Here is a 9,183-nt window from a genome sequence, read left to right on the forward strand (position 1 = left end):
CCGGCTACACCTGCAATGGTGTGTACGTTTGCACTTTGCATTGTGAGATTTACGAAATATCTTTTGTCTCTAAGTATTGTGTGACTTGTGCCACTATCCACCACGAGTATGCTCATATCATCTTTCATTTCTATAAGTAATAAGATTTCTAATCTTAGAGATTTTATAAAACTTTAAAACTTTCATTTATTAAAGTTTCAGAACACCAACAATAAAATTAAAAACACCAAAACAATCATAAAGCAATCATAAAGCAATCATAAAGCAATAAAACAAGTCGTATCGAAAATTTTAGTCTTTGAGATAATCAGAAGTCTCAAAATCCATTTGGTCATCTTTAGCAGTGTCGGAATCATCATCAGCCTCATATCCGGAATCGTGAACCATGTGAGCCTCCGGGTTCTTGTTCTTAAGACTTTCTTGGTAAAGCTCACATAAGTGCTTAGGAGTTCTACAATTCTTGGCCCAATGGTTGCTCATCCCACATCTGTGACAAACTGATTTGGTCGAGTAAGACGGTTTGGATATACCGCCTCGTCCTCGGCCATAACTGCCTCAGCCACGGCCGGGATTGGAACCACGACCACGGTTATTGTGGTTTCCTTTCCGGCCGGCCAAGTATTTGTCTCGGTTGTTCGAGTAATTGTCAGGATCATGGTTCATGTATCCACCTCGGCCTTTGCCATGTGATCTCTTATCATTCTGGATGTAATTGCACTCGTTGGGATCTTTCTTTTCAACCTCATTGGCCTCTGGTAATGCTGCTGTTCCAACAGGTCTAGCTTCACTGTTCTTCATCAGGAGTTCATTGTTTGCCTCGGCCAGTAGCAGGCACGAGATCAGATCAGTGTATGTGGCGAAGCCTTTCATTCGGTACTGCTGCTGCAGTATTATGTTTGATGAATGAAATGTAGAGAATGTTTTCTCAAGTAACTCTTCTTCGGTTACAACTTCACCACAAAGTCTCAGCATCGAGACCGTCTTAAATAAGACTGAATTGTACTCATCCACTGACTTATAATCCATGAATCTTAGATTCTTCCAGTCATTTCTAGCTTTTGGGAGTAACACCGTTTTCTGGTGATCATATCTATGTTATAAAGCATCCCAAAGCTCTAGTGGATTTTCCATCGTAATGTACTGATCTCTTAGACCTTCAATGAGATGATGGCGTATAATACTTATAGCCCTGTACCGATTCTTATCGGTCTCATTGTTGCCCTTGATGATTGTATCACCAAGTCCCTTTGACCTTAAGCTGATCTTTGTATCTAGCGTCCAATGCAAGTAGTTATCTCCGGAGAGATTAAGAGCTGCATAGTCTCTATTTGAGATTTTCGACATCTGAATCACATCATCATTCGAATTTAGGTTTCACAATGTGATCATGTGGCCGCAAGGTATATTAACAAGCTCGGCCACAAACTTGTCTTACGCATTTATGAAAAACAATCAATCTAATCGACCATGGTGCGAACAATCAAGCCACACGGCCATGTAGTCAAACAATAGGATCGGATATGTAAATCTACTTGACCATGGTGCGAACAATCCTAATTTATGATTCTACATGTTACAGAGAGATTAAGGCCACACGGCCATATGAATTTATCAATGTAATCAGATTCGAATTCGTATGTTCTATATGCTGGTCGATTTTTAAACAATACGAATGCAATTCAATTCGGATTTAGATGTAATGCAAACAATCTTAGCAATTCGATTTCTATTGGATTCAATTTATAAATTTAGGGTTTCAATTTAAACAATACAAGCTGTCGGTTTAATCAATATGATTTCAAGGTTTCAAGGCCTTTAGGATTTAAATTCGATTTAGATTATTCAATCAATCTATCAATCCTAAAACTTCGGATCATTAAACACTCAATCAAGAACAATTAAAATCGGATTCAAACTTTTAGGTTTAGGGTTTCGATTCCAGAATTAGGGTTTCTTAAATTCAGATCAGGAACAATCAATAACATCAATCAATATGTTCTAAGGAATCTATTTCTATTACTAGTTATGAGATCGTCGATTTTAGGTTATAGATTTTGGGTTTTTATCTTTCTAGGTTCTCAGATCACGGTATACCTTTGTTTCGTAGAGGTTTAGAACCGGACCACCTTAGAGAGAAGAGAGAGAACGAACGGACGCTTGCAGGTTCCAATCGGGTCGCGGAACCGGGACGGACACGAGCTGTCGGCTTGTCTCGGGTGCGAGGTCTCTCGGACGCGGGTCGTGTCGGATGCGAGGCGTCTCGGGTGCGATCGCAAACTGGACGGGTTTCGTCTGAGCTGGGACGTGAGCTGAAGATGTCAAGGATTTGAGATGGATCGTCTGGGTTCAAGGATGAACGAAGAACGTCTTTAGGGTTTATGAGAGTCGCCGGTTTTAGGCTTTTAGGTTTCGATTTTGTCTCAGGGTTCTGGAGGCTATCGTGCTGATAACGTGTTGTAAAAGAATGGGGAAACTGTGTGTTTTATTTCTGAATAATAAGTTCCCTTTATATAGGGGATACAAAGAACAAATAAATGGAAAGAGTACAAAACCTAATCCAAAAGGAAATAGAAAACTAAAGATAACAAGAAAAGGAAAACGTCCTAATCCTAAGTCGGTCTAAACCGACTGACTCTCTCTCCTCTTGGTCGCGGCCGCTTCTGGGCCTGATCGTGGCTGTTGGACCTTCTCTTCTGGTATTGGTTAATAGCAATCCACTCCATGATTTATAACATATTTAAGTTTTTCAAATGTTTTTTGTTATGAGAAATTAAGGAGAGAGAAAACTAGAGCGTAAAATAATAAGAGGGAGAGTTAGAATCAGGATAAGAAGAGAGAGGGAGAAAGGTAGTATGCTGACAAACATACTGACGCAAATAGAAAGCTATCAGTAGGGTTAAAAACGGAACAAAAACATTTTTTTCATTTCATGGATACTTAGCTAATTAAGGATGCTTTTATAGGCATAGAAGGCATATAAGCTAATTTTCTCTTATATATAGGGCTTACTTGCTAAATAACCAAAAAAATGGAAAATTAGATTTTGGAAGAAAGAGTAGAAAAAAGATAAGAAGAGAAAGTACGAGAGAATGGAGAGTTTTAGTTAGTGTATTTATGTTTTTGTTGTTGTATATAGGGTGCAATTTCCCTTATATATATGCATGTTCGTAGCCCTTTAATATAAGGTATAGACTACGTTTAAGTGTTAAATGTTTGTTTGCAAACAAGAGAAATGAAAAACACTCAAATAGTATAACAAAGTAAACAATAAAAAGGAAACAAAAAGATGAAAAGACACCTTCGTGTTTACATTTTTTATTTTAATTCAATAGACAACCATTTTTAACGTTTTATTATTACAAGTAATAAAAAATTGCACCAACGTATAAGTTCCCTGAAACTGTGTAACACTCTCAGTCTTCTTTCGTCTTCTGAATAATCTCCAAACCCACAAAGCATTACCTTTCTAAGATGGGTTTTCTTGATTTAAGAAACATGGTTTCTTCTCTTGGAATTCAAATTCTGCAACAACAAATCATATACAATTTTAAGTAGAATATCTTGATATATGGATCAATGCATAACATTTGTTACCAATACATACCAGTCTACCGTAGTCTTGATCTTTGGAACCATCACGTTTTGCGTATTTGGGTTTGTTTGAACTTCCGGATACTTGAGAGATGTATGGAAAAGATGTGGGTAGCAAGACAAGTCCATGATTCATATCGAAAGCGTTAGCTCTTAACCGTAAGATTACTTGCGTAAGAGCTTTCATAGCTGCATCAGGATTTCCTGTAATCTGACCACCAACAAATGGACTATTAATGGCTTAGTTTACACTTAATATGAATTGTGTGTGTGTATTTAGTTACCTGAACCATCTCCTCATCTTCACGAGCAATATTTGGTACATTTTCCTTTTGAAGAATACGGATATTAGCTCGTGTCACACTCCTCATCTCGGATATAACAGCACCACCTTTCCCAATTAGGCATCCGATATTGGAACTCGACACAAGTAGACGAGTGGAGATTGTTGAATCATTTGTATCTTTACCAACTTTCTCACTGCATCGCTCTTGTAAACGTATGGCTGCATTCACCGTTGGTGATTGGTCTTCATAGAACTATACAACACACAATAAAGAGTCAGTAATGAGATATTTGTATGAAATATATGCATGAGATTTTGGTTACCTCTTTTGATGATATGAAAATGATGCTATCATCTTCTTCACTTTCTGAGGTAGTGACTCTAATGGTTGCACCAGTTTCTTGCCTGATCTGATTGATGAAACCACCTCCTTTTCCTATCACACCTCCGACGTTTTCAGCTGGACAGATGAAACAAACACAAAACTCCGTTGCATCTGCTAAATCTCTACGTGCAGCGTGATTTCTGCGAGAGATCGTTGATGGCTGATGCATTAATGTACTTTGAGAAGACAGAAGAGAGTGTTGAAATCGTGACGGATTATCATGAAGAAGTGAAGCAACTTGATAAAGAGCCTCTCTTACAATCAAAGGCTCTCCAATTATCTGGAAAAAAAACAAATACACACATTCACATGAACCAATATTGGAATTTTATTTCTTTTTTGTCAGCCAATATTAGAATTAAAATAAAATAAAAAAAATACTTGTGAGAGTGTATCACCTGAAGAAGCTCATCATGGCTCAAAGTCAAAGCACACGCAGGTAGATTATCTTTAATGACACGAATCTGAGCATTGGTCTCGTTACGCAGATTCTGAATCACTTGCCCTCCGTTCCCGATAACACAACCTATCTGGTCCGAAGGCACAAGCATCCTCACAGTAACCGTTTGTTTATCGCCAAGATCATCATCATCATCTTCATCAACCTCGGCTACAATCATGTCATGAACCTTGAAAAGAGCATCCAAAGCAGGACAAACGATCTCCCCATCGTCTCCAAAATGGTTCAACTCATCACTAGTGGAATATATGGTAACAACGCGCTCCTCGCAACCTGGCAAAGCCTCGTTGATCCTCATGTTTGACTTTGTCTCGGACCTTATCTGCTTCGCGATCTCACCGCCCTTGCCGATAATGCTCCCTGTTTTCTTAACAGGGCACAAGTAACGGTACACGGTGTCTTCAGAACCAATGACATTGCGATCTGTCTCATCGTGAAGGTTTCTTCTCTTGCTTGCTCCGTTTCCAGTAAACTCAGATTGGAAACTAGATCTCTTACCATGCACGTTCCTTACAGTACTACTAGCCATTTCAACAAGTGACAGGAAACTGAAAAAAAAATATGAGAATTGATGCTATCAATGTTCTTATGATAATACAAGAAGAGAGACGTATAATGATCAGATCTTAGCCGCACAAGTATATTACGAAAACAGCTTGACTTCTGGCGGTCAACTATGCAAGAACTCACCAAAACATAACATTTGATCATATCTATACCAAGAAACCTAGTTTTCTACGAGAATTGAGCTCACGAGAACCACTACGAACCCAACAGATGAAGATCCATGACACATCACCAGACCAAAACTAACCAGTTTACATGATAAATTCGATTCTACCGACATTCATCCGAATGAGAATAAACTTGAACATGCAGATAATTACCGGAGAAGAATTTGTCAATTATCGGCGATCTATCCGTCCAACTTGCCGGAGAATGTAGCCGCTTCTCTCTTCTGCTTCTGTGGTGGTTCTTGGGGTTTGAAAGCTGAGAGGTACAAGAACTGGGGCTAACGTTTATTATAAACATCTGGAAGATTAAGCGTGACAGGTTGTCTTTTTTTACTTTTAATCTCTTTTAACCCTTCTTCGGGACGTGACGGCGCGTATTTATTCATAGTCTAACCATATAAAACATATATAAAAGATACATGTTCCTGAAATTCTAAAAAGGAGTATATTACTGTTAACCGTACCAAGTACAATTACATTGCTTAATACTAAACCAGCTCATACTCATCTATATACATTAATATATTATTATATTACTGTTCGATGATTATTAGTATGAGTTTTATAAAACAATATGATATTTTTAATCGTTTTTTTTGTTTTTTTTTTGGCAGCTGGTTATATTAAAAACTAAATGCCCAATGGGATAAAGCGATTACAGCCGGAGGGAAACTCGACGGTAAACTGAAAAATAAGAAAAACTGACAAATGATAGATGTGTCTAAGGAGAGAAGAGACCCGTAAAAAAGCTTCACTTGTAGTCCTAAAACCTGAATTCGAAAGAACGCGATGAAGTCGAAATCGACGTTGAGTTTTAAGAACAGCTGAAACCTATCTCTGAAGATGTCTGGATCTCCCGACGTTGCAGTAAGGTGCGGAGTGGCTGCCGGAGTAGGACTACACACAGAGTCGTCGACGGTACAGCCTCTGAAAGATAGCAGTTGACAGAGTCGGGAGATGCTGAGCTTAAGTTGCGTTGCAGTGAGATGCGCGTGGGCTGTCGGAGTAGGACTACACACAGAGTCATCGACGGTACGGCCTTTGAGGTTAAATTGCTCGGTGAGCGGGATGGTGAGACGGTTGATACTATCTTCATATCCGGTTCCATAAATGTATATGAGACTTGATTGTGCAGTATGGATGAAGACCTCAGAGGGATTTGTCGTAGGGGGCCGTAATGATGAAATGTTAGAATTCGTGAGGCCCCAAAAAACTTGGCCATAGATGGAGGAGGCTTAAAGCCCAAATCATCAAGGGAGGCCCATACGATTGAGATTTTTTCCAGATGAAGTACGATGACCACTAAAACGGCCCGATGACGGAGACGGAGCCCCCACCAGTAACATGTTGTGCTCACCGGAGGCCTGAGGAGACTCGACGGAGCATGGCGGATGTGCAGTGCAGAGAGACCCACATATCTGTTGGGTCCAAGCTCGTGCTGAGCAGATCCGGATTTCACCCTCGAGCTAAGAGGTGTAGGAGCGACGATGAGGCGAGGAGCGACGGTGAGGCGAGGAGCGACGGCGACGGTGAGGCGAGGAGCAGCGACGGCGACGGTGAGGCGAGGAGCAGCAGCGACGGTGAGGCGAGGAGCAGCGGCAACGGGAGAGAGCCGAACAGGTCCTCCGAACTCGCACATGGACTGAGAAGATTCGGTGGTGACGGTGGGGCGAGGAGTGGCGTCGACGGTGACACGAAAAAGAGAAAGCAATGTCGTTTAAGAATTTGACTTTCAGCGTTCTCAATAAGAGGCTCTCTTTCCGGTTGCACGAGGTCTTCAAGGGGTCAGAGTAGCGGCTGTGGCGAGGGTAGATGAATCTTGAGCAGGTTGATTCATAGACACGACTCAACTCCATCGGAGAAGAGAGGAGAACCGGAGGTGACGAAATTTGAACTAAGAAAACTAAGAAAAGAACGACTGAGAAAGGAGCGTTGAAGAGGATGACGTGAGAGGAGGAACAGTGGCGACGCCGGCGAGCTAGGCCGTTGGCATCGGAAAACAGAGAAGGGAGTCGTGCCTCGAGCCATGTGTCAGAGAGTTTTTAAAACTAGGGCGAACTTCGTTTCATTTGTTCTTCAAAGGTTAGTGATGGTACTGCTGATTAGATTGGTACATAAGTGTATTTCATAACGAAATTATTATCATCACCAACTATATCGGACTTTAATGTCCAACTTGCATTATAGTTTGCTTTTGCATTGCTACCGACGACATTAACGTAGTAATTTTTTATTTTAGCTTTTCTGGCCTTTTTTTTGGCAAACTAGCTTTTCTGGTCATTGTCGATTTATATGAACACTTGTTTGATCAAGTACCACTAAATATTAATCAACCATTAAAATAACTAAATTATAATGACATAGTTTGCTTATTCCACTTGCCATAGGATTATTGTGTACTGTGTATTATATATTTCTCGAATTATAATGACCAGCTAGTTTGAATTAGTCTTTGTTGAGCATGTGCTAGATTGAATATTTTCATATCGAATTATAAAGAATAACAATATAACATTATCTGTTTATATACAAATAGAGACAAACTAGTGTATCTAAATTATTCTGTAATCCAGTTGATAGGCTGTATAAACTAGTGGGACCAAATATGCGTAGAAATTTGATAGTCAACATCACATAATGGAATCGACGTTCACTCAATACAGCAACAGGCAACAGGCAACAGGCAACAGGCAACAGGCAACAGGCAACATGCAACAGGCCCCATCATACTTTCCGAAGCAGCCTATGCATGTATCGAGACGGACTTTGAGAGAGTTAGACCACTTACAATGGGAGATTTATCTTAATGTCGATAAATATTATCAACTGTTGATAAGCTTACAATCGTTTATTGTAAAATTAAAAGATATAATGTGACAAAATCAATGTTAAAACTTATCAAAAACGAGTGTTTTAAAAAAAATGGATTCTTCTTGTACGACGTGGCGAATATTGATTAAACCAAAATATTAAATTTTTCTCTCAAAATTTAATTGCAAAGTAAATAGATAGATAAGTACAAGTATAAGAAATTGATTGGATGCTCATAGTTTGTTTTTTTCATCTCAATTATTTAACATCAATTATTACATATAATTATAATTATATATATATATAAGTTTTATATCAAAATTCATCATTTTTCATACTATACAAATAGAGACTTGTTTCATTTCATTTGGATACAGAAAAAAAAACTCATCTTTTTTACTATATTTTTGTTATTAGCTCCTACTAAAATTTTTTTTTATCATTAACCATCCTTAATTAGTGAAATAGATCTCAATAATAATCTTTGTAGCATCCAAAATTCTTCTAATTATCCTTTTAACTATCCAAATCCCAACATTTCTCAATTTCAAAATCAAACTTCCAACCAACCGCAACATGTACCAAACTATGGTTATCCACCAAATTTATTCATGTTGTCAGTTGTTCCAAACTATCCTCCCTATTATCAACCGAAATAATAATTTATATTAATAATATGTAATCACAAGAGAAAAAAAATAAAATAAAAATATAATAAATAAAATTGGTGGGGTAGGGTGTTGTAATTTTTATAAAACAAAACTATTATAGAAAATAAAAATTGAGTAAGTGTTGATAAGTGACGTGGAAGAAAGAGAAGACGATGTGTAAGAGAAAGAAAATGATGTGGAGTAAAAATAGGGTTGTAAACATACAACGTACATAGTCTTATGATATCTCATGATTTTAATAGTTT

The 9,183-nt window shown here is 38.5% G+C and overlaps 1 protein-coding gene across 1 annotated transcript; it reads right to left on the minus strand.

Annotated features, from left to right (window-relative positions):
- Positions 1-3,231: 3,231 nt before the first annotated feature.
- LOC106346492 (KH domain-containing protein HEN4-like) lies at positions 3,232-5,771 on the minus strand. Its single transcript, XM_048758056.1, has 6 exons — positions 5,610-5,771; positions 4,661-5,270; positions 4,201-4,542; positions 3,876-4,130; positions 3,605-3,802; positions 3,232-3,522 (listed from the first exon to the last, which is right to left on the minus strand). Exons 2-6 carry the CDS (start codon positions 5,249-5,251, stop codon positions 3,487-3,489), a joined length of 1,422 nt encoding a protein of 473 aa, XP_048614013.1. The 5' UTR covers positions 5,252-5,270; positions 5,610-5,771; the 3' UTR covers positions 3,232-3,486.
- Positions 5,772-9,183: the final 3,412 nt, after the last annotated feature.

Source organism: Brassica napus, chromosome C5 (genome assembly GCF_020379485.1).
Source record: "Brassica napus cultivar Da-Ae chromosome C5, Da-Ae, whole genome shotgun sequence".
Classification (NCBI taxonomy): Eukaryota; Viridiplantae; Streptophyta; class Magnoliopsida; order Brassicales; family Brassicaceae; genus Brassica; species Brassica napus.

Excerpts from the sequence above, each read along its gene's own strand:
- LOC106346492 (XM_048758056.1), bottom strand. The coding sequence starts at position 5,251 with ATGGCTAGTAGTACTGTAAGGAACGTGCATGGTAAGAGATCTAGTTTC. Across the intron at positions 4,543-4,660 it reads GCCATGATGAGCTTCTTCAG|ATAATTGGAGAGCCTTTGAT; the intron begins GTGATACACTCT and ends TTTTTTTTCCAG. Across the intron at positions 3,523-3,604 it reads ATCAAGACTACGGTAGACTG|AATTTGAATTCCAAGAGAAG; the intron begins GTATGTATTGGT and ends TTGTTGTTGCAG.